This window comes from Suricata suricatta, chromosome 13 (assembly GCF_006229205.1).
Source record: "Suricata suricatta isolate VVHF042 chromosome 13, meerkat_22Aug2017_6uvM2_HiC, whole genome shotgun sequence".
In the NCBI taxonomy this organism is placed as follows: domain Eukaryota; kingdom Metazoa; phylum Chordata; class Mammalia; order Carnivora; family Herpestidae; genus Suricata; species Suricata suricatta.
This window is the reverse complement of record NC_043712.1, coordinates 36,069,955-36,096,394: the sequence shown is the minus strand read 5'-3', so window position 1 is coordinate 36,096,394 and position 26,440 is coordinate 36,069,955. Positions and strand designations below refer to the sequence as shown.

At 37.8% G+C, this 26,440-nt stretch overlaps 1 protein-coding gene across 1 annotated transcript in view; it reads left to right on the top strand.

Annotated features, from left to right (window-relative positions):
- Window positions 1-26,440, top strand: part of UNC13B (unc-13 homolog B) — a 226,456-nt gene that overhangs the window by 99,351 nt on the left and 100,665 nt on the right. Inside the window, exon 8 of the mRNA XM_029920814.1 lies at window positions 16,007-16,241. Within this exon, the coding sequence (XP_029776674.1) occupies window positions 16,007-16,241 (235 nt within the window). The remainder of the gene's footprint in view (window positions 1-16,006; window positions 16,242-26,440) is intronic.

Sequence of the window (26,440 nt, the reverse complement as noted above, 5' to 3'; positions counted from 1 at the left end):
TTAGTGTATAAACCACAGAAAATGACTTTTGAGTAAAACTTGGAGCTGGTTTAGCAATGTGACTCTCTGGGGGAAAGTGTGATGTGTAGTAGAAAAAGCTGGTTCAAAGACTAGTTCAATGACTGAAAAGCGGTAGGAAGAGGTCTGCTGGGCATTGATCTGTTTCTTTTTTCTTTTCTTTCTAGATTTTTTAAAAATGGTTTTTTATTTTTGAGAGAAAGACAGAGTGTGAGCCAGGGAGGTGCAGAGAAAGAGAGAGGGAGACACAGAATCCAAAGCAGGTTCCAGGCTGTGAGCTGTCAGCAGAGAACCTGACACAGGACTTGAACTCATGAACGAACTGAGAGATCATGACCTGAGCCAAAGTCAGACGCTTAACCAACTGAGCCACCCAGCTGCCCCTAGATCCTAGATTTTTTTAAATTAAAGATCTATGTCAGTTTCCAATGTACTTATGAATTATAATAAAGATGGCTGCACATTAAAATTATACTTCTCTGATCTAGATGCTTCATTTTTTATTTTCAAAATTTTATTAATTTTTTAATGTTTATTTTTGAGAGAGAGACAGAGGCAGAGAGACACAGAGTGTGAGAGAGAGGGAGACTCAGAATCCAAAGCAGGATCCAGGCTCTGTGCTGACAGCTCAGATACAGGGCTCGAACCCACAAACCTTGAGGTCATGGCTTGAGCCAAAATAAAAAGTCAGATGCTTAGCTGACTGAGCCATCTAGGTACCCCACAACTGGTAAAAATTTTTGTTTCTTAAATTCCACATGAGTGAACTCATATGGTATTTGTCTTTCTTTGACTGATTTCGCTTAGCATAATACACTATAGCTCCATCTATATTGTTGCAAATGGCAAGATTTCTTTTTTTTGATGGCTAAATAATATATCATTGTATGTAAATACAGTATCTTCTCTGTCCATCAGTCAGTGGACATTTGGGCTCCCTCCATAGGTTGGTTATGGTTGATGATATTGCTGTAAACATTCGGGTGCATGTACCCCTTCAAATCCATATTTTTGTATCCTTTAGGTAAATACCTAGTAGTGCAATTACTGGACTGTCATTGCAAATGATTTATCTGATAAAGGGTTAGTATCTGAAATCTATAAAAAGCTTTTCAAACTCAACACCCAGAAAACAATCCAATTAAGAAATGCTGGGGCGCCTGGGTGGCTCAGTCGGTTAAGCCTCCGACTTCGGCTCAGGTCAGATCTCACATTCGTGGGTTCGAGCCCCATGTCGGGCTCTGTGCTGACAGCTAGCTCAGAGCCTGGAGCCTGCTTCCGGTTCTGTGTCTCCTTCTCTCTCTGCCCCTCCCCCTCTCATGCTCCCTCTCCATCTGTATCAAAAATAAATAAAACATTAAAAAAAAAATGGGCAGAAGGGGCACCTGGGTGGCTTAGTCAGTTAAGCCTCCGACTTCAGCTCAGGTCAGATCTCATGTTCGTTGGTTCGAGCCCCACGTCAGTCTTTGTGCTGACAGCTATCTCAGAGCCTGGAGCCTGCTTCCGGTTCTGTGTCTCCTTCTCTCTCTGCCCCTCCCCCTCTCATGCTCTGTCTCTCTCTCTCTCTCTCTGTATCAAAAATAAATAAGACATTAAAAAAAGTTTAAAAAAGAAATGGGCAGAAGATGGGGCACCTGGGTGACGCACTCAGTTAGGCCTCCAACTCTTGATATTGCTTAAGGTCATGATCCCAGGATTGTGGGATCAAGCCCTGCATCTGGCTCCATGCTGCTGAGAGTGGAGCCTGCTTGGGATGCTTTCTCTCTTTTCTCTCTCTCTCTCTCCCTCTCTCTCCCTCTCTCTCTCCCTCTCTCTCCCTCTCTCTCCCTCTCTCTCTCTCTCTCTCTCTCTCTCTCTCTCTCTCTCCCTCCACACACACACGCACACACACACACACGCACACACAAAGGAAATGGGCAGAAGACATGAATAGACCAGTTCCGAAGAAGATATCCAGATGGCTAACAGACATATGAAAAGATGATCAACATCACTCATCATCAGGAAAATAAAAATAAAAACCATGGTGAGATACCACCTCACACCTGTCACAATGGCTAAACTTAACACGAGAAAAACAAGAGGATGCAGAGAAAGGGGAACCCTCTTGCACTGTTGGTGGGAATGCAAACTGATGCGGTCACTCTAGAGAACAGTATGGAGGTTCCTCAAAAAGTTAAAAATTATCTATTCCTGTTTCTTGATCTGTATGCTGGTTACATGAGTGTGTTCCCAGTATTCATTGAACAGTACCCTTATGATTTGTGTACTTTCCTGCATCTTATACTTTAGTAGGGCTTCTATATTAAAAATAAGGGGTAGATGTTGAACATTTCCAAATGGCTAGGTATTACTTACCCAGTTCAGTGTGATGAATGCATTAATCAATTTCTACTAATAAATCATCTTTGCTTTCCTACAATATGCCCTACTTGATTATAGTAAATTATTCTTTTACTATAATGCTAGGTTAGGTTTGCTTGTATTTTAATAACATGTCCACAAAGACGTTTGGTCAATAGCAGCTTTTTTTTTTTTTTTTTTTTTTACTGCCCTTATGTTAGGTTTGAAGTACTTTTCTTTAATTGTGTGTGTGTGTGTGTTACTATTTTCAATGGAAAGGGGAGTTCTATAGTATTTAATCTACTGTCTTGAAAGGGAGAATGGAATAATTTCTAATGGTTGACTATATTGTCCTTTGTGAATTACCTGGTAATTTTACTACAATTTAATAATTGGTAGGTGAGTCCTCTCATTGCTTAGACAGATGGCTGTTCACTTGAAGTCTGAGGCTCAAATATCCTGTCATTTCATTGTCATGGAAAAATTGACTTGTCACTGGACTAATTGGTGATGTAACAGTTGCCTTGGGGTGTTTTGTTTGGTAATTATAGATCTTATTTTTTAATGCGACTATTTCTGATTTCTGATGTTTTCCACTAGAAACAAGATGAAGTAAACAGAACAAGAAGCCTGTGAGTATGTTGCTATAGCCTAGTCAACAGGGATAAGTGAAGAAACTTTGCTTTATGTGAAAGAGGATTCCTTTTTAATTGGGTCCTGGACCTGCTCTAGTTTTTCATTTACGTCTGCTCACGTTGAACTGGTCTTTGAGCTCAGTAGGATAGTCCATAGGCTGCCTTCTTCCATCAGTGTAGGAGCGCTAGGCTTTTGACTGAGAGACTGACTTTTTCATATAGGAAAGCAAAACTTTGTATTTTTCAAACTGAAATTCAAAATTAGTATGAGAGTCCCTGCATTCTTACTGAAAAGGCAGATTCAAGCAACGACAAATGCAGATTCTTAAGCCACTTCCGACGTTTTGAATTAGAATTTTTGGAAATAGGGTGCATTTTATAACACGAGTCTCAATTTTTTTTTTTTTTTTAAGTGTTATAGGGGCTGGTACCTGGGTGGCTTAGTCTGTTGGGCATCTGACTTCGGCTCTGGTCATGAACTCATTGTTTGTGAGTTCAAGCCACATCAGGCTCGCTACCATGAGTGCAGAGCCTGTTTGGGATTTTCTCCCCTCTCTCTCTCTCTGCCCCTCCTCCACTTGCTCTCTTTCGCTAAAATAAAACATTTAAAATTAAAGAAAAAAAGAAAAAGTGTTGTAGGTTTTTTTTTTTTTTTTGAGGTTTTATTTTCAGGTAATCTCTACACTCAACCTGGGGCTCATACCCACAGCCTCAAGAACAAAAGTCGCATACTCTACCGACTGAGCCAGCCAGACACCCTGCTAAGTAATTTTTATTAAATTTTAAAGACCTTGCTTTCTAAGATTAAGAGGAATCTGCTTTTATTCAGTTGTTATCTCCTTCAGTATAGGATTTCTGTGCCAAGCATTAAGAGGAATATAAAGGAAGTATAAGACTTAAATCTCACACTCAAGGAACTTACAGCCTAGGCTAGGAATGGGATGGGATAGATGGGTTGGACAAACGCAAGCAATAAAGTTCTAAAACAGGTGTTCATTTTCATTTTCTTTTTCTATGTGGGAACGGAGTTTTTACTTTTTAAATTTTAGTCGAACAGGTGTTTTTTAAAAATGAAATTTCTACAAGAGACCCATTAGAAGTGCACAGTTTGATTAGTTTTGAGATATATATACATACATATATATACACACATATACATAGACACACACACACATATATATATATTTATTTATATATATATACACACACACCAGTGAAACTGTCACCACAGTCAAGATACAGAACATTTCTATTACCTCTAAATGTTTCCTTATGGTCTTTGTAGTTCATCCTTCTTCCCACTCCTGGCTCTAAGCAACCACTGATAGACTTTCTATCACTGTGGATTAAATTTGGTTTACTAGAGGTTTTTTTAATACATAATTTTTAAATGTTTATTTTTTTGAGGAAGAGAGAGACAGCGCATGAGTGCAGAAGGGCAGAAAGAGAGGGAGAAATAGAATTCAAAGCAGGCTCCAGGATCTGTGCTGTCAGCAAAGAGCCCTACGTGGGGCTTGAACTCTTGGACCGTGAGATCATGACCTGAGCTGAAGTCAGATGCCCAACCAACTGTGCCATCCAGGTGCCCCTGACTTCCTAGAGTTTTACATAAATGTAACCATATACTATATACTCTTTCGTGTTTAGTTTCCTTTACTCGGCCTAACAATTTTGAAACTCATCCATTTTGTTGAGTTTATCAGTAATTCATTTCTTTTTATTACTGAGTAGTGTTCTATTATGGATATACTACGTTTTTATCAATTCACTTATTGATAGGCATTTGGGTTGTTTCTGGTTATTGTGAATAATATGAACATTTTCATGATCATATGTTTTCATTTCTCTTGGTTAAATATGTAGAAGTAGATGGCTGGATCATATGGGTAGATGCTTGTTTAACATTTTCAGGAATAAGCAGATGGTTTTTGTTTTGATAACAGAGACATTGTTCTAGAGTCATTGAGCATTGTTTAAGGAAAATTGTTTAAGTGGACTTCATAATGGGTACCAACTAAATAAGGGAGAAAAGGGAACATTTACTGAGCAATTACCGTTCGTCTGGCACATGGAGCTAAATGCTACCTACTTGACTTTCAATTTTTATGGAAATTTGAGAGGTGTTATTACTCTTCATTTTTTAGGGGTGGCTGAGTGGCTCAGTTGGTTAAGTTTCGACTTCAGCTCAGGTCATGATCTCACGGTTTGTGGGTTTAAGCCCCACATCAGGCTCTGTGCTGAATGCTTGCTCAGAGCCTAGAGCCTGCTTCAGATTCTGTGTCTCCTTCTGTCTCTGCCCTTCCCCCACTCATACTCTGTCTCACTCTGTCTCTCAAAAATAAATACATGTAAAAAATTTTTTTAAATATTACTTTATTTTTTATAGATGATGAATAGAAGAGCAGAGAAGTTAACCAGCCTAAGACCACACAGTTAGTAAGTGATGGCTTTGAACCTAGGTTTATCTGGTTCCAAAACTCAAAACCCTTTCTATTAAGCCAACAAGGAGTGGAAATGAAGGACGTTCTAGCTTCAGAAGTTGAAGGACAAATAGGGGAAATCAGGCTCATTCCTCTATCTCCCAAGTGTGGCAAGCATAGGAACTGTGATAATACCTGTTTTGGGAGAATGGTTGACAGTGAGATTTGATATTTATTTGCTATCAGATTATAGAGAGCTTTAAAAGCTGAGAAGGGAGAGGAAGGGGGAAAGAGAGAGGGGGAGAGTGAGGGACACAGATCAAGGGAGACTACTGAATACTGAAAACGAACCATGGATGGGAGGGTGATGGTCATGGTGGGGGGCACTTGGGAGAAGCACTGGGTGTTATATGGAAGCCAATTTGACAATAAACTATTAAAAAAATAAATGTAAAAAATAATAAAAGCTGGGAAGATAAATATACTCTTTTACAGATAGTAAGAAATTAAAAATTATCAAAAGGGTAACAATGTGATCAGAAGCTGGATTTAGGAAAATTAGTCAAATTGCCGTCTGCTGAGTGGATTGAATGGGACAGAGATTAGAAGGTCACAAGCCTAGTCAAAATCTGCAATAATTCAGGCATGAGGTAATGGGTTCCTTGCTGAGGACTGAGAAACTATGAGGAAGGGATAGTAGGAAGAAGACTTGAGAGTGAAATTAACTATTAAACTTATTGCCGGGTTGGACATGGGAGACAAAGTGGAGAGGAATTTTTGAAATAGTTTTGTGGTTTCTGGTTTTGAAGTGCCAGGAGTCCAGTGGTTTGGGGCTTGAGGTACACTTGGTAATGCTAATCTGCACAGAGCTCATAACATTGTAAGTACAATGTCCTTGCCAGTAGATGCTCTAGTTTTCTAGACTGCCTGACTCTTAGCATCAGCCACTGAACTATAGGATAATAATTGGTTGGTCACTTGTTAAGTATGTGAACTGAAGACGTTTGAGGCTCTAGGGAGGTGGGAAACATTAACATGCTCATTAAAATTGTCAGTTTGACACACATTTGATATGTGTGAATGCCCAATTTGAGAATGTTGCTGGTTTTATAAGTGGCTCTTAGTGCACTTAGTTGCTCTGTGACACATTGGCCACTGTCGGTTCCATGTTTGCTTCCTTTTTTGCATTCTGTGATACGCAGTGTCTTCCACTTTGCTCACATTCAATGTTTTACTGTCTGAATTGTGGAATCTCTTTGTCTCCGTTATTCCACTGTATGTGCTTCCATTTGCTTCTAAGCAGTCTGTACTCCAACTTTCACTCATTAACATTGCTATTAAAGTTTTCAGTAATCTCTTTGTTTCTAAATCCAGTAGGCCTTTTTCAGTTTCATTTTGTTTGACTATCCTCTAGCACTTAACACTTGTTGACCACTGCCGCCTTGAAACCTTGTTTTGTTTCTTGTTTTTTTGTTTTTTTGTATACAGAGACGATAACCCCTGGTTTTCTTCCTCTCTAGCTTCTTCACACCTTCCTTCATGGACTCTTCCCCCCGCCTTTTTTTTAAAGTTAGTTTTATTAAGGTATAATTTACAGAGTAAAAATCTCCCTCATAGTGTACAGTACTATGTTTGTCAAAACACATGGATACGGTCTTGTGACCATAACCATAATTAAGATATAGAGCAGTTCCATCAACCCTAAAAGTTTTCTGTACCCCTTTGTGGTCAATCTCTTCCACTCCTGGCCCATGCAAACCCTAATTTGTTTTTTGTGCTTGTTGTATTGCCTTTTCCAGAAAGTCATATAAGTAGAACAATGTAGTATTTGGCTTTTTTTTTTTTTGGTCTTTTATGCTTTTTTTCTTTCAGTTATACTGCATTGAGATTCATCTGTGGTTTTGGTTCATGCCTTTTTATTCCTGAATAGTACTCAATTATATGGATATACCATGGTTTGTTTATTCATCAAATGGATATTTATGTTTACTATTTATGTTATTAGTGAATATGAATTAAGCAACTGTGAATATTCATGTATAGAATTTTATGTGAACATGGGTTTACTTTTCTTGGTTGCTGGGTTTTATGGTACATATATAACTTAATAAGAAATGCCAAGAGTATTTTCCAAAGTGACCTACCACTTGGCATTCTTGCCAACCATGTATAAGAATGCCAATGTCTCCATGGCCTCACCAACACTTTGTTTTGTCCTTTGTTTTTTCCCTTTCCTTCTTTTCCCTTCCCTTCTTTGTCTGCTTTTTAAATGTGGCTGTTCTGGGGATGCCTGGGTGGCTCAGTCTGTTGAGCATCATGATCTCATGGTTCATGGGTTCGAGTCCTGCCTCAGGCTCTGTGCTGACAGGTAGCTCAGAGCCTGGAGCCTGCTTCAGATTCTGTATCTCCCTCTCTCTCTGACCCTCCCCTGCTTGTGCTGTCTGTCTCTGTCTCTCAAAAAAAATAAAAAAACATTAAAAAATATTTTTTTAATGTGGCTGTTCTGTAGGTTCCCCTTATCCCCTTTGTACAGTCTCCATGCACCCCCATCCTGCATTCTGCCTTATTGTTCTTATATAGTTGTATTTTAATTTTTATACATGATTCACCCATATTTGTTGAGCTACTGTTTTGTGCCAAGCACTGTTTAGGCACTAAGGATATGGCAAGGAACAAAGCAGAAAAATCTCTGTTGTCATGCCACCTTGTATTCTGAAAATTTATGATTCCACATATCTTTCCTCAGCTCCACAACCATATATCGAGCTTTATCCCAGACGTTTTCATTTGAGATATCACATACATACCTCAGAGCCAATAATCTAACACTGAATTCATCATCTCCTTCAGCCTGCCCCTCTCTTGTATTTCTCTTAATGAATGATGTCATATCCACCCAGTAGCTCAAGCTAAAAACCTGGGCAATATTATTTAGGCTTTATTCTCCTCAATTCCTACATTCAGTTACTTATTAAATCCTATATATTTTATCTCACAAATGTACCTACTCTCTCCACTCCCTCTGCCACTTTCCTAGTTCAAAGCATCATCAGGCCATTGTAGTAGATTCCTTACAGCCTTCTTGACACCAGTCTCCAGTCCATCTACCCTACAAGCTTTTGGACCACACTGTACCACCATTCTCTTTATAAAATGACAAATCTGATTCTGTCTCTCCTGTGCTTAATACCATATTATTTCATTCCTATGTGGAATTTAAGAAACAAAGCAAATGAGCAAAGGAAACATAAAGAGACAAACTAAAATACAGACTCTCAACTGTAGAGAACAGATTACCAGAGGGGAGCAGGGTGAAGGGGATGGGAGAAATAGATGAAGAGAATTAAGAGTATACTTACCATGATGAGCACTGAGTAGTGTACAGAATTGTTGAATCACTGTACACCTGAAACCAGTATAATGGTGAATATTAACTGTACTGGAATTTTAAAAAAGGCTGTGATTGCTCTTCATTAATCTCCAGATAATTCCAAATTCCTAACATTGTTAAATTTCTAAATATTACCTGGGACCTCCTTAGATTAGGTTTTTTTATAACTCTGCAGCCTTCTATTCAGATATGCTAGAACTGTTTTCAAGCTCACTGAGTGTACTTTTGCATATATAATTTCCATTTCCTGGAATATCCCTCACTCCTTTTATTGGTACTTTGCTTCGTAAGACGTAACAATCCTCAGTATTGCTCTCCTGGCTAGCGATATGTTTTTAGTGCATTTTTGGAGTGGGGAAGGAAACTTGCTTAATTCAAATGGTGTTGTTTCTTTTATAGTGGTTTCACCCTGACTGACAATAGTGAACTGATTGGTCAGAGAGCATAATTTATTTTCATGGCTTGGGGTTGGACCTAGTAGATGGCATCAAACCATTCATTTGGTTTGGTCATATAATAGATATCTATTGAGCACCTACTATGTACAGGAAACTGCTGTGCAGTGCCGTGGTACATGCAAGGAAGAGGCAGTGTCCTTCAAACAGAGGCTTCTTTGGGTCCAGAATTTCAGGAGAAATTGCATTGTCACTTGCCTGGAGCAATCTAGGGTGATAGGCATGTTCTGAAGTTCTATGTGACTATTTTAAAAAATTAAAAAAATTTTTTTTTAAGAAACAAGGTAATTACTCTCTCACAGTTGTTATGGCAACCATGGTGTAGCCTGGGAGGATTTTCCTTTAGACCCCTTCTTTCCCTGTGTTTAGAGTGTTAAATAAATTATTAAAATTCAAGAAACGTCACAGTAAGCCAACATATCCTTTTTGAGGAGTGAGAAGAAGAGAGGGAGGTAGTAGGAAGAAGATAAGTTTAGGAAGAAAACTGACTCCCAGTGTATAGTTAATTAGACTGTAACTGATTAGTTCCATATCCCCAGGATTTCAGGAGTTGGCTCAGGTAATGAAACCAGCCTGTTTTGACATCATTCAGTGCTTCCAGAATTTTGAGTCTTAACCACAGATTTTCAAGGGAATTGCACCCTCAGAACTCTGAAGACTTTCTAACCCAGACATTGACAATCCCTCAGCAGATATTAGGGGTGTCAATTTGTGGATCCTCCTGCTATGTATTGATTAGGAACTTAGAAGGCAAGCAATGACAAAACAACAAGAAATGCCCATTGCTTTCCCTGTTCCAGGGACCTGTGCTAGGTACTTTATATGGATTTTCTCTTATAATCCTTCAGTAATCAATGAGACTCTTCTCATATTACCTGGAGGAAATGTCTATAATAACTTCATCAAGACCGTATAGCCAGTAGTGGCAGAGCTAAAAAAAACTTAGTGTTGGCTTGAGTACTCATATTCTTAATTACAAAACTAAATTATGCCTTGGTTCTTGGAAAAGGCCTTTTTTTAGTGTGTGTGTGTGTGTGTGTGTGTGTGTGTGTGTGTTGCTTTAAATTCAATTTTGGGTGTGGAATGGGATTTAGATTTAAATTTAACATTGAATTTTTTTATTCTGAAAAATGAGTAGAAAAGTGTTCAGTTTTCTCTTGTCATTCAAAGCTCCTGTGTTTAATGGATTTTTATTAAATTCTATATGCAGTTCAGGAAAAAAAAAGTGGCTCTGCCTGAGCACCCAAAGGGCTATCGTGTTTTATTACATATTGGAAGATTAGAGGGTAGTGCCATTCTTTCATCTTTTAAAGAGTGTCAAAATTGGACATCATTCCTCCCAGACAAGGGAATTACTCTCTTTTCCACTGTGTTAGGTCTGAGATTCTTGAGGACATACTATGGTAGGCTCAGGTTTGACAAACATTGAGACACAGAAGAATTTCTTAGAGACAGGTTGAATTTTTGTCATTTTGAATAAGGAAGGTTATATCTGCTCCCAAATGATGATGTTCTGAGACCTAGGCCAGAAGGAGGTTTAAGGTAGTGTAGAAGCAGGGATGCCTGGCTGGCTCAGAGGAGCATGTGACTCTTGATCCCAGGGTCATGAGTTTGAGCTCCAGGTTGGGTATAGAGATTATTTAAGTAAATAAAACTTCTTAAAGAACATAGAAACTGTTTTTTGTTATTCTCTAAATGATAAATTATAGAGAGCCAGGGGTGCTTTGTAGATTTGTCTCATGCTCGCTAGAAGGCAGAAGGCTCTCTATATGTTATGTGAAACTAATGGAACACAAGTAGTACAGGCTCAAGCAAGGTAAAGTATATAATAATTGGTTGGTTGGGGAAATGATCTTTGAATTATTCCTAAAATTGTCTGTGTTACTCTTCTTTTTTGCTACCATTTGCGGTTTTCTTAGGTCACTGGACCTATTTGGGCTGGGGAGAGCAGCAGAGTACGTAAGAAATTGAATTCCTTATAATTTTCTTGATTTTATACCTTAAAAAATTTTTATTTTACCCTTTAACCCACTCCCTCTGAACAATGAATCAGGATATTCATGCATATAAGCATATATGATTCCATCCCCCCTTTCTCCCCTACTTAAATCTCAAGAGACCATTACTTGCAGTGGAATAGCATATCTTATCAGGCTGGGTTTTTTTTTTCCCCTCGAATGTTTGTTTATTTTCAAGAGACCAAGTGCAAGCAGGGGAGGGGCAGAGAGAGGGAGACACAGAATCAGAAGTAGGCTCTAGGCTCTGAGCTGTCAGCACAGAGCTCAATGTGGGCTCGAACTCCCGAACCGCAAGATCATGACCTGAGCCGAAGTCAGACACTTAACTGACTAAGCCACCCAGGCACCCCAACCAGGCTGGGTTTTTCATTTCTTCCTTCCTTTCCTTTTTCCTTTTCCTTTCCTTCAGTTTTTTGTCAAGTTGGTTTCCATATTACACCCAGTGCTCATCCCCACAAGTGCCCCCCTCCATGCCCATCACCCCTCTTCCCTTCTCTCACTACTCCCCCATCGGCCCTCAGTTTGTTCTCAGTATTCAAGAGTCTCTCATGGTTTGCTTCCCTCCCTGTCCCCAACTATGTTTCCCTCTTCCCCTCCCCCATGGTCCTCTGTTAAGTTTCTCCTGTTCCACTTATGAGTAAAAACATATGGTATCTGTCCTTCTCTGCCTGACTTATTTCACTTAGCATGACAACCTCGAGGTCCATCCACGTTGCTACAAATGGCCGGATTTCATTCTTTCTCATTGCCATGTAATACTCCATTGTGTGTATATATACCACATCTTCTTGATCCATTCATCAGGTGATGGACATTTAGGCTCTTTCCATGATTTGGCTATTGTTGAACGTGCTGCTATGAACATTGGGGTACATGTGCCCCTATGCATCAGCACTCCTGTATCTCTTGGGTAAATCCCTAGCAGTGCTATTGCTGGGTCATAGGGGAGTTCTGTTGTTAACTTTTTCAAGAACCTCCACACTGTTTTCCAGAGTGGCTGTACCAGTTTACATTCCCACCAACAGTGTAGGAGGGTGCCTATTTCTTGACATCCTTGCCAGCATCTGTAGTCTCCTGATGTGTTCATTTTAGCCACTCTGACTGATGTGAGGTGGTATCTCAGTGTGGTTTTGATTTGTATTTCCCTGATGATGAGTGACGCTGAGCATCATTTCATGTGTCTGTTGGCCATCTGGATTAAAGACAGGGATTCAATCCAGGAGCACTACATACCAGAAAACCTCATTGTTCAGTATTTCATTCAGTATTGTTTGAGTGCCTACTCTGTACCTGAGGCCCAGTTTTGACTCAGCTTAGATTACTTTCCCCAAGTTTATTTCCTACCATTCTATTCTATGTCGTTTTATGTACCTGCCAAATGAATTACAAAGTTTTTTTTCAAAAATATATGTAGGCTTTCTCACTGTCAGGCCTTTACTCATGCTGTTATTTTTATTCAGATTCTAGGTGGTATTTCCCTCCCAACTTCACCTGTTGAAAACCTACCAGTCTTCCACAGTCATCTCCTCCATAAAACTTTCCCTGCTCACACTAACAGAAAGTGACTTTACCTTCAACTGATACAGCTTTGGATTGTATTCTCATGATCATTATTTTCTTGTATTTGGATCCTTATTTTCTCTCTCCTGTCAGATTGACTCTATACTCTGAATCTTCTGTGCTGTTTACCTTTGTATTTATAGGCACTCAATAAATACTTGAATGAGTTAATTTTCCCAGCCTCTTCTATTTTTGCCCTCAGACTAGCTCACAAGTCCTCCTTAAACTGAGTAACCAAATGTGCACAGAGGTTCTTTCTCAGTGAAACCACGAGTTTTCTGTTTTAGCTGCAGTGGTGGTGTGGAGGAGAGAACAAAGCCAGTAAGAGATCAACACTGCCACACTAAAAGCACAATTCTTTCATTCATTCAAACTTTTTCCTTAATTTCCCTTTTTAGTTTCTAATCAGCCTTGGTGGTGCCAGAGGTTTACTTTCTAGGGAGATTAAGGATGATGTCAGAGAAGAAAAACTGGTCTTTGCTCTCATCTAACTTTTTTTGTTTCTCTCCTGTTGTCTCACCTCACTTTTTTGTATTTCCTTTCTCTTGTCCTCTTTTTCATATTCTCTTCTACTCCTAACCTCTTCTTTCCATGAATACTTTGTTTCTTAATATTTGCCCTTTATTTTTACGTTTATTTATTTTGAGAGAGAGAGAGTGAGTGCACGCATGAGCAAGGGAGGGGCAGAGACAGAAGGAGAGAATCCCAGACAGGTTCTGCACCATCAAAACTCAGCTCAGGGCTTGATCTCATGAACTGTGATATCTTGACCTGAGCCAAAGTCAAGAGGCAGATGTTCAACCAGCTGAGCTGCCCAGGTGCCCCGCCCTTTATTTCTTTAGTATAGAAATGTCAGCTTTTAGGAAAGTTTTAAAGTATTCTTCCCTTTAGGCTAGCAAAATGAAAAAGCAGAGCATTATTTAGGAGCAATAGGTCAGATGCAGTGAAAAACTAAGGATAGTTTCTAGCTCTGCATCATGGGCTCCTAACTCTGATTTCACAATCAGTACGATTCTCTATCACTGCTCCCTCTTTGGTTCTCTGGGTTATATGTTGATACTTTTCCTGCTGGAATTTAAATATGCTTTTTGGCTTTGTCTCCTTTGTTGCCCTTGTCCTCCCATCTTACACGCATGAAAAATCTATCTGTAGGTTCAGAAAGAATTAAGTCTGAAAGACATACTGGTTTTTGTCCCTTGATCCTTTCTCTCTAGTTTTCAGAACAGATGTATCAAGATCTGAAGTCAGTACCTCTAAAAGTCTTTCTCATGATGTGTGATCAGAATGCTTTCTGAGGAAAATGCTTTGTATCCCCTATGGTTTGCCTAATACCCTTCCTGACCATTTTAAAGTTAGCCTCTTTTCCATATTACTTTTTCTCCTGAGGCTCTTATGATCACTCTTCTTTTCTTGTGCTCATGTGTTGCCTTAAACTTAAAAGAGAAAAAGCTCATGAGATCATCTACCCCTACTCCCAGCTGTATCTGCACGTGTTATCTGGAATCTAGTGTTCAAATTTTCTTCCTTGCTTGTAAAACTCACATGTTTGTGCTCCCTTGTCTCTTCTACTGGAATTACTATTCATGTAGTCCTAGTGTGCAAGCCAAGGTATCATTTCCCTATTACCTTCTGTTTGTCCCCAGGTTTTATCACTTGTGTGTGGATTTTTTTTTTTTCCAGTTCATTAACTGTTCCATTTCCACTGCATGGATACGGGTTCTTAATCCCCTACATGAGTGGTTGTCAAAGCCCAATCTTATGGTCTTCAGAAGGCTTTCACTGCCCACATAACTACCAAGACTTTTTAAAAAGTTACTAATGTGAGGAGTCCATCTCCATTTTGGGATGATAAATAATTCCTTTTTCTTACTGAGCCAAATAGGAAATTGGTAAGACAGTACATCTAAGACCTTGTTAATTATACACATATGGGGATTGTGTCAGAAATGGCTTCTCTATAAAATAAAGTATAAAGCACTATTAGGTTTATCTCCCTTTAAAAGCACAGTGTTAAAATATTTTTATTTTTGCTTGGGACAGGATTTGTAACTGCTATCATTTTAGCTAACATCAAGAATAAAACTAGCTAGTCAGGTGCTGTCCTGAAAAGCAGAAATAATTTTATGAAATTATAGTCACTGTTGTTAGATAAACTTGGCTGCATGGTCAGCAAGATTCCATTGGCAGTGCTTATATTTTCCTCTTTAGCCCAGGCTTCAGATGGAAATTCTGAGCCCCAGGGTATAGGTACTTGATAGGAGTTGTTAGAAAAACCTATTGCAGCAAGACAGTGGGACTATTCTGGAGTGCCTGGCTGGCTCAGTCGGTAAAGCATGTGACTCTTGATTGTGGGGTCATGAGTTCAAGCCCCACAATGGGTATAGAGCTTACATTAAAAAAATGGCATAGTACTTAAAAACAAAAAAAACCTTGCTGCTGTTCTTAGTCAAGCTTTTGGCTTGACTGCTGAACCTTGGCTTTGACCTTCCTGAATACCTGACCATCTTCTGATGTTTGACCTGCTTACTGGGTTCAGCCATATATTTTTAAAGACTGAAGACAGCAAGCGAACTTCAAATGAGAATTTCTCTTCTGCCCATTTTTGTAATAGTAAATACTATAATTTATGACATTTAAAGACAGATTTTTGCTAGAGTTATGATAGCTAGAGAGTCAGAATTCCATAGAATTCTGCACTGGGAAAATGCAGCTCGGAACTCCTCTTAAGAATGAGCACCAGGGGCACCTGGGTGGCTCAGTCGGTTAAGCCTCCGGCTTCAGCTCAGGTCAGATCTCACGTTCGTGGGTTCAAGCCCCGCATCAGGCCCTGTGCTGACAGCTAGCTCAGAGCCTGAAGCCTGCTTCCGGAACTGTGTCTCCTTCTCTCTCTGCCCCTCCCCCTCTCATGCTCTGTCTCTTTCTGTATCAAACATAAATAAAACATTAAAAAAAAAAAAGAATGAGCACCAAAATGAAACCAAATGTCTTGTCTCATAAGGAAAGAAACTTGTGAGTATTAACTGAAACCGTTTTCTATGTGACATCGAGGTCACTTGGCTCATGTGTTTTTGTCCTCAAGGTCCAGGCTTGTGGCTACTTAAGTTAGAAGCGGAAGAAAATTCTGAAGCACTAAATAATTCTGGAATGCTTTGTGCTTATTTCACAGCTTTTGAAGATCCTGATAGCGCCGCTGATGACCGAGATAGTGACTATCGCAGTGAAACCAGCAATAGCATCCCACCTCCTTACCATACGACTTCCCAGCCCAATGCTTCTGTGCACCAGTTTCCTGTGCCTGTGCGATTGCCACAGCAGCTGCTACTTCAGGGCAGTTCCCGGGATTCTTGCAATGACTCTGTGCAAAGTTATGATCTTGATCATCCAGAGCGGCGGGCCCTCAGGTAGGTATTGGAAACAAAGCACTTTCTCTTCCAAGTATGTAGTCTTGGAAATACAAGTGACAATATTTGAATGCTTTACCTTGAGGTGGTAGTGGAAGTATAGCAGTCTGAAAGGTCAAGCTCCAGCCATTCTGTATAGAATATATCTTTTTTTCCCTCTTTTATAATTCATATTTAGACATTTCTCTTACTAATATTTCTCTTTATGATCAGTGATTCTCACCTGGTGAGAGCATGCTCATGTGGGGTGGATAGCTGAAAAAAAACCAGCTCATGCCTCTGCACAGCCCAGTGATTCTGATACACTTTTCACCAAGATTAAAAAAAGAAAATTACAGATGTTAAATGTTTGGATAATCCTTCCTACCTAAATATTTCCCTGGGAACTTTAGGTGATCTCTTCATAGCAGAATCAATACTTTTGCTGGAACTTTAGAAAACTTCTAAATACACAAAACATGGTTACAAAAATGTTAAGGTATAATAACACATATAGTGAAGAGTCTCCCACTCACACCTGTCCTCCTCTGCCCCATCCCCTCCTGTCATCTAGTTCTCACACCACCCTTGTTTGTTTCTTATGTACCCTTCCATAGACTACTGTCCTATATTTATGAGTGTAAAAATAAATATATACATACATGCTTCTCTTCCTTACCCTAATGTAAAAAGATCCAAACAAAATTTGGAAAAATACTACAATCAACATCCATATTCATGTTATCTAGATTCATCAACTGTGTTAACATTCTGCCACAGTTAGTTTTTATTTTATTTTCTCGAATGTGTATTCATATGTGCATGCATTTTTTTTTCTGAACTTTTTGAAAGTTGCAGGTACCATGTTATTTTACCAGGAAGTACTTTAGCAAGTAGTTCCCAGGAGAAAGAACTTTCTCTTACATAGCCTCAATACAATGATCACACTCAAGAAATTTAATAATACAATGATACTATTTAATATATGGACCGTATTTAAATTTCTCTAGTTGTCACAATAATTTTCTGTGTATTTCCTTTTTTTAATTTTGATCTAGGATCCAATCAGCGATCATGGTACATTACATTTGATTTCCTATTTATGTAGTCTACTATAATCTAACATTTTTTGAAGAGTTCAGGTCAGTTGCTTTGAGAATATGCCCTAATTTGGTTTGGCTGATTGTTTCTTCATGTTTAGAATCAGGTTAAACATTTTTGGAAAAAAAGATTATAATAGACGTTTCCTTCATAGTGCATCAGTAGACACATTATGTTACTTTGCCTTTTTATTGGTTATGTTTAGTTTGACCTCTGAGTTAAGAAATCTGGTATATACCAGATTTTCCAGTGTAAAGTTACCCTTTGTAATTAGGGTATCTGGGGTGATACCCTAGATTGTGTCATTATTCTGTTACCCCAACAACATTTTACACATTGATGGTAGCATCCATTGGTGATCCTTGCCTGAATTAATTGTTGGTTGGAGGTCAGTGTTTTAAAAAAAACATTCCAGTTTAGCTCAGACTGTTGGTTGCTAAAATTCACCATCTCATAACATAATATCATTTCTTTTTGCTCACCTTGCCAAACTGGAGAATGTTTATTCCAAGCCTCAGATAATTACCTACCTGCTATACAACATTCTGTCTCAATTTACGATCATCTATGGGAATATTTTAAATGAAACTTTTTCACGTATCAAGTATCACATAGAATTTTTACTCTTTATACTCTTATTTTAAAAAGTAACATGAGAGGAATTCTGCTGTAGTTGGTCTCTACTTCTTGCTGATTTATTAATGAACATTTGCATATTTCACTTATTTGATTTTAGTTGTTTATGTTGTCCTACTTAAAAAAAAAATAATAGCAAAAATCCACATCTTTTGACCTTCTTTCCCTCTGTATGTCCAAGTTTTAGATGTGTAGGCCAGCAATAATAATGGTACATCAACCTAAATGACTACATTTTATTTAATTATTACCCTATGATTATTCTGATTATTTCCTAGGTTACTGCTATAATAATGCTTAGAGGAGTATTAGTAATATACTTTAAATTACAAACTTTTGTGTAAAATATTTTTAACTTGATCCCATATAAATTTGATTTTATTATATCAGTATAAGAAATGAGGTTAAAGAGTAAATAATTTTTCATCTCCACCAGAGAAAAATTAACATGATTTTTCAGTAAGCTTCTATCATTGACGTTTTTAACTTAAATTTTTGAGATGATTTATCCTTTAAAAAGTTTTGAAGAAATTTTATCACCAGCATTGATTTTTAAACTTTTCTCTTACTGTAAATACTAAGTTCTTGGAGATGATCTCAGTCCTTAAGTCACACAGTTTTTTTTTTAGTAGGAACATTTAAAATCCTGAGGGAGCAAACATGTTCTCAGTACCTGCCAGTCAATTAGAAGTGTAAAAATAAATACTTTCATTCACTATAGCAAAGGCTATCAATTGATTTACATTGAAATAAGGACTTCTAGGGTGGAGTTAGTTTAGTGTGAGGTTTTGAGGATACTGGAGAATAATGAAACTCCATGTTAAAAAATATGTTAAATTGGATTTCCTTACTCAACCAAAAGGGCGTTTTGAAAAATATTTTATTTTTAAGTAATCTCTATACCCAATGTGGGGTTTGAACTCACAGTCCTGAGATCAATAGTTGCATCCTCCACCTACTGAGCCAGCCAGGTACCCCGGTCAAATGGGCTTTTACCTAATGAATCCAGAATAACTGGACACTTACATAAATTATGTAAACGCCCATAATTTGAGATTTGAAAATAGAGTTGGACTTTGTTAGATATATAGCCAAAGTATCTCTGGTGTTCAGAGGAGTCAACAGACTATCTCTTGAAGTTTATTATTAATACTGCTTCAGTCTCTTTCTTGAAAATTTTTAATGACTAAGTGACCACTATCATCATCTTTCTGTTTCTTAAATAAATGCAGTTGGATGTTAGATCTGTAAAAGAACATACTGGGCTCACAGGCTTCTAGTCTGCAGGTCCTCTGTATCCCCCCAGTTGAGTACACAGGAAGTGGGCAGTTTCTAATCTAACTGAATGAAAGGTCAGGTATCTTATGTATGTATTGACCTAAGTTGGAGTATAGTTTCTAGGGTTATAATCAATATAGGGAAAGATTGTCATTTCACTGTGATTGTCAATCCTATAGCTGTAAATTTCACAAACAAATTGTAATGCTTTAAATAATACACTCTTCTTGGTCCTGTAACAAGGTTTGCCTTTTGATAGTCAAAGATTATTTTTATTATGTGGATATTTTTTCTTTTTAAAAGAAATATGTTTGATCATATTCTTGTCTATACTGCCTCAAATAACAACTTACAGTAAGTTAACAGCTTGACTTCTTTTCAGACCCAAATTCATCAACAAATATAGGTTTCTTGAAATCTCTTGATATATTTTCATCAAATACTTAGCAGTTCTAAACATGGACATTGCAAATACATTCTAAATATTGAGGAAACGTGTTCATTTTGTTTGTCTCTATCTTTCTTAGAAAATAAAAGGATCCTTAAAAGCTCATGATAGCAAGTGATGTACAGTATTTTAAGTTATTATTATAGCAGTTCTTTTTCTGATGTGGAAAAAACTATTTGACTAAATTGCTTTAATACTGACTTAAGAACATGTAAATTTTTTATCATATGTTTTTAGTCTGAATGCTTTTTGTCAAACTGACAATTTTTAGTTTTCTCATTGAATGTGCACTAAATTTTATAATTTGTTTCTTCCTTTTCCCTGTTTTCTTCTTTTTTCTTTGTCTTACTGTTCCTCCAATTTTTTTTCCTTTTATATCAGACAAAGCTTGCAGGCTAAAAATGACAAAATTAGGATTATTTCAGCTTTCTCTGATGTTGACTATGAAGAGCAAGAAGGTATATATGAGGAGATAGAGGGGAAAATATCACAAGAGTTTATAGAAGACAGTAACATAAGCTTAAAGGAAGCAGAAGTAAGAGAAATTAGAAGTCTTTCAAAATGTGATAAATCTTACAACCGACAAGAACAACAGAAGTACAAGAATTGGAAAAAGATACCATCACAGGACCAAGAAACTGAATTCTCTACTGCCTTGAATTTTGACCTTAAGTATGAAACACCTGTGTTCTCCAGTTATCCTCAGAAATATGATACAGTAGATAGGAGAAGAAAAAATAAACCCTTATACCATGATTTTGAAGACAGTCAAAGAACACAGTACAGTGATAGATCAGGAAGTAACACTGACTTCAAAAGTACATATCCTGACATTGAAAATTGTGACATTTGCTACACTGAAAAGAAGAAACAAAATTACCCAATTTTGCACCCTTACAAAAATGGCTTTATGGTCAAGAGTGGCATGTGGACCACTGAGTTGGAAAATCATGATTCCGATCTTTCTGGTGGTTATAAGAACTGTGAAAAATCATCTGGCTTAAACCAACATGTCACTAATTTCACTCCATTAGATATTCTTGAAGATTCTACTAGTAGTACTTCTGAGGAACTTCTGAGTTCTCCTCTTACTGATAAGCAGGAGGGTCTGCTGTTGCCAATAAGCCCTCCATCCACTATCCATTGTTTTGGAGGCTTTCCTGAAGAATATGATGTAACAAATTCAGCATTCCCATTACCAAAGATGAATTGTGATGCAAATGCACTTGGCGATCTGTCTGGGTGCCCCATGGAAGAGATGGCCCCTTCCTCTCTTGAGGAACCAAAGGAGGACTATGTTGATACAATGGATGAGCTTCAGTGTTTAGTAGAAACCGTGTCAGAATATTTAGCAGAGAAGGAAGAGGAGATTAATAAATTTGGTTCCCTTTCAAGAACTAAAAAATCACTTAAACACAATAGTACTGGTAATAATGCAGAACAGCAAATGCCTGGAGATCAAAAGCCACCTTTACTCATGGTCAAGAACGATAAGGACAAGACTGTCTCTTTCCCTGAGCTGAATGGAGTGAAATGTGCTGTTGGTTCTTTGTTTAGTTCACTTACAGAAAAGGTAGGCTCAAGCACAAAGCATCTAACAAACTCTGTGGAGAAGCTGGTTAATTTAGGTCCAGAGAAAACAGAAACTGTTAATCAAATAGAGACAACTAATTCAGGATCTAAACCCAGAGCCAAGTCTGTACTGGGGAAGGATCTTTTCATGCAATCTCCATTATCCTCTCAAGCAGTTGATAATAAAGATTTTGGCAGAAATGACCAAACCTCTGAAAATGAGCACACAGGTAGTAAAACTGGAAACTTAAGCTTTCAGGTTGCAACAGAGACTATTGGAAGGGACTCTACTCCACAGAGTCAGCGTTCAGTTATAAAGTCTGTTTTCAGAATGCTAAATCCATTAAAGATCTTTTCGGAAAAGGATGAAACCAAAAAAGATGATGACCAGAACAAGCCAACAAGAAAGGAAAGCTTTGTTGGGTGTGCTTCGGAGTCAAATCAAAGGAAAGACACTCTCAGCAATGACAGTAACATCATCACTTTAAATAGGCATGATGGAGAAACTACAAACTCGTCCCAAATGCCCACAAGTGAACATTTGTTGTCTTCCCAAGTGACCAATGAATCTTCAAACTTAGGTGGTTCTGCCAACAAAAAAGATGATATTGAGAGTCTCTTGGAAAGAAGACCCTGTACAGATTTGTCTCTGGTACCACATCAACCAAAAATATGTGCCCCAAACACTCTAGGACATCCTTGTGTATCTGGCAGTAGAACTGCAAATACTGAGGCTTCTTCAAAGCCAGTAGAAGGGGAAAAAGTTACTGGTGATGATGATTTTCTTGAGCCACTTAGAAAATCCTTTAGCCAGTTTTTGCTCACCTCACCTGAGACCTGTTCAAAGGAAAATTTATCAGAATCTATGAAAATTTACCAGTTGGAGGAAGATGGATGGGAAAGAGGTCATAAGAAAAATGGACATTCCTTTTCCTTTAGTGGAAAACTACATATTCCATTTTTCAGAGTTCTTAGTCATTCTGAAAAGCAGCAGGATTTAAGAGAGAAAGGAAGCATTTTTCCCCTGTTTAAATTTCCTTTCACTGATGGTCATACTGCTGTCAATGACCAGAGTTTTGCTGACTCAGCAGTGACTGTTGATGAACAGATTGAAAGAAACTGCCATGAAAATGCCAAACTTAATTTAATAAAATCTAGTTCAGTTCCAAATATTCACAGTAATTTAGGGAAATCTGATGATACAGAAACAACTAATAAAAATGACCAAATAAATTGTCCTGAAGATACCACACTTAATAAAATAAAGTCTAATTCAGTTCCAATTATTAGTAATGATCTTGAGAAATTTGGGAATATGGAGAAATTAAATTCAAGTGACTACACAGCAGCAGAGAACTGTCAGATAGATACCTTAGCCGTCCCCGAAGTTGTGTCCAAAGAATATATTCCTTCAGATTCTTCAGAAGAAAGCAAGATTCTTACACAAGTGACATCTTCAACAGTATCAGACTCGTTAACATTTACTTCTACCATTTCAAAATCCACATTGGTTAATAAAATTAATGAAGACAGATTTGTAGATAAAGTCTCTAAGAAAAGAACCCAAGGAGGCCTCCTTTCTGGCCTATTTAACAGGTTTTCTTCTTTTGAAAACTTGTCTAGTCAACAAGAATTAAATCTGAAAAGTGATGATTCTCATCATAAGAATAATACCCCAGGATTACTCTCTGGAATATTTAACTTCATATCCAATAACACTGATTGTAAACCAGATGAAGCAAAGTCCATGTCTTTAGGCAATATAAAAAGTTTGAATGGAAAAAAACATTTATCTGTAGATCAGATTCCTGTTAGTTCATGTGTGACTTCTGAGAATCAGAGGAACCATGTTGAAAAAGAAGAAACATCTGGCTTAATAAAAAACTTTTTATCTTTACCTAAAGAAAACATACCATTACCTGATGCCTGGGTTGATAATCACCATTGCTCTTCTACATGGAAAACCCAGCAAAATGGAAAGAATTGTCCCTCTTCTGAGGACAGGATACTTCACTGTGCTCCAAGCACTCAGCAGGGCCTCTTAGAGAAATCTTTGGCTGAGAGACTGAGACTGCACCATGATCTTAAGGAGGAAATACATGAAAATTCAAACAAGTTAAACCCACATATATTAAATACTAACATTCTTAATAAATCAAACCACCATCAGACTTCTGAAGAGATGAATAATCCTTTCTGTTCTGAATGGGACTCTGATATAAAAGATTTCTCTAAAAATTCCAGAAAACTTCAGCCAGTTTATTATATGCTGAATCAAAATACATTCCCATCAGCTGATGTTTTCTTGTGGCCTGACTCAGAAAGCTCAGCAATAAATTTTTGCCAAAAAGATCAAAATGCAAATATCTTGGAGTGGAAAACAAATCCAAACAGTGTCATTTGGTGTGACTTACCATATGAATCATTGGATCAGTTAGCATTTAATGAAGATAACTTATTAAGAAGTGATATGTGGGCAGCTCACTCATTATATGGAAATTCAGATTTTCCAATTAGTGAAACCAAGAATTCACCAGAAGAATTGCCCATTGACTTAAGTTGTTCTTCAGGTTATGAGAAGACTACATATTCCATAGTTGATCAAGAGTCATTAAGAATGGATGAAAACTTTGTTTTTTCAAGTATCACCTATGAATACCAGGAATGGTGGTCGTGTCTTGAAAATGGTGTGTGGCGGCCATCAGAGAATGGAGATTATGGATACTATATGTTCCATGATGGTCGGTATATGTATTATCTCCTCACTGATTCTACTGGGCAGTATGTCTATTTATTTATACCTGATTGTTTTTATCAAGAGTATTTGAATTGTGATTTACAGACAAATGACCTATCAAGTATTATGTTGGATGACAGCATTACATCGGCCTGTAGTTTTAAAGTATTTGACAAGGAAGATCAATTATACTGGTATGTTGAAGAGGAACCAATTGATGATCCTCTTGATTTATCTGTAGTTTTGCCAAAAAGTGAGGGACCAGTGTATCTAAATTTAGGAACCTTTTCACAAGTACTTGAAGAGTCAAGTTATGGCCAAAAGGATCAGCCATTAGATTTTTCAGGCTATAATCTTCAAAAGTTTAAAGGAAATTTTAGATCTTTTGAAGAAAATGTGTGTGATTCTGAAGACTTTGAATATATATTGGATCTCAGAAATCAGCCCCAAACTATTGATAATCATGATTTAAATAAAAATCCTGTTCTAAAGAGAGGTCAGATTCAGAAAGCTAAGGATTCATCAGTTTACCCTTCCAGTTTCCATTGGATTCAGTCTTCTGAAGAAGCTACCTCTTTGGTTCATCTTGAAGATATGACTGATAGCCTACAGCAAACAGGAGAGATGTCATCACTGAACAAAGGAACTTCGTTATTTTCTGCTTTGGGTGCTCTGGTTAGAAGTACTTTGAATTTTGATGAGAATGAATCCTTGGAGTGTTTGGTCATGAAGAAAATGGATCAGGAGTCAGACTTAGCAGAGCTCACAAATGGTGGTGTTCAGTCATTAATTCTGAATAAACAATTAGAGAGTAACTCTCAAAATGGAGAAGAAGATCTTCTCAAGAAGGACTTAGAAAGACAAATAGTATCCAATGCTCAGCAATCAGAATTTAAAAATATGAAGCAAGAATTCCCTTTAAATAAAAGTACTCATGTGAAAAAACAAAGTTCGTTAAAATCTGTCGTCCAGGTAAGTCAAACAACGCTTCAAGCTAAATCAGATATCGAAAATGATGAAGTCATTAAAGTTGACTTTGTCTCAGTTCCGCTTACATCACAGTTCAGTAGGGATGAACACAAGAACTGTGAGCTTCTCCATGACCAGTCTTCCAAAGAGGCTGAGAAAACATTATTTAAAAGTGCGTTGAAACTCTTTGGTAGGGGAGAAGACTCTTCAGTAAGTGTGGTATCAAGTGGAAAACAGGCATCTGGATTTTTTAACCTTTTAAAAACCCAGGTGAATAAAGGAGGATCACCAAATTTAGAAAATAATGAAGATAAAAAGATACCTTCTCAGCAAATGAATGAATCTTCTGGTGTTTCAAATTTTTTTGGTACCCTTGGGGATTTATTTAAAACCAATGTATCTTCTATACAGACAACTGAAAGTATGTCTGTTTCCTTGATGATTAATAAGGATGAAGTCAAATCAAGTCCTAATCCTGCACAGCTAAATAGCCAGAATGATGGAAACTTTTCTGCTATGCCAGTTGCCTCTAAAAGGAAGGTTCGAGCTAGGAGTCTGAACAAGCAGGTTACTATTGATGACAGTGAGCTAAAAGAACCGTCGACTATGGATATACAGAGTAATAATTTGACTGAAAAAGAGGTACCTTCCAGAGACCACCTAATTCAGCAATCACCAAACCCATCTTTCTCGATCAATTGTCTCAAAGAATCTTCCAGAGATTCTTCAGTAGAAACTAGTGTTGTGTCTACAGTGACAGAAGTTTCTGGAAGTAATAAACTGTCTTTTGATATTCTGAGCAGAAGAAATTCAAATGAACAATATCATTCTTCTGAACAAGACCAGAGTTGTTCAACTGCCACAACATCTCCATCTCAACCAGAGTTGCCAACCAGAAAGAGTATATTTTCTTTCCTGACTGGATCTGAAAAACCTGAGAACAGAGCCTCTGCTACTCTACCAAGAACCAAATCTCAAGCAGAAGGGCTATTCACACTTCCTTCCTTTTTTTCCTCTACTAACTCAAGCAGCAAGAAGGATGCCTCTCATAATAGACCTTTTAGTTTCTTCAGCTTGTCCTTTTTGGATGAAAAGCAGCAAACTCCTGGGGAAAAACAGAGCCTTTCAACAGTTGCTCCAGTGACTTCTCAGCCCTGTAAGAAGCCAAGTGTTTTGGTAGACATGAATGGCACAATGAATAGAGAAGGTTGCAGTGGCAATAGAGATTGCATGGTCCAGGAGGTAGTTCATGAACAGCAAATGGCTCATTGTGTTTCTATTAGCAAGACTGTTGAGGTTACATGCCTTACAGATGAGTTCAATGTAGAGAAGGACTATCAGGGAAACTTGGATTCTAGTAATGGACCAGGGACATCTTTAGCAGATTTCCAGATGAATAAGTTGCAAGACAACGTTCCTCATTCACCAGGATTTCAGGTACAAACTGAAACACTGCTCATTGGTCCAGAGACACTTGGG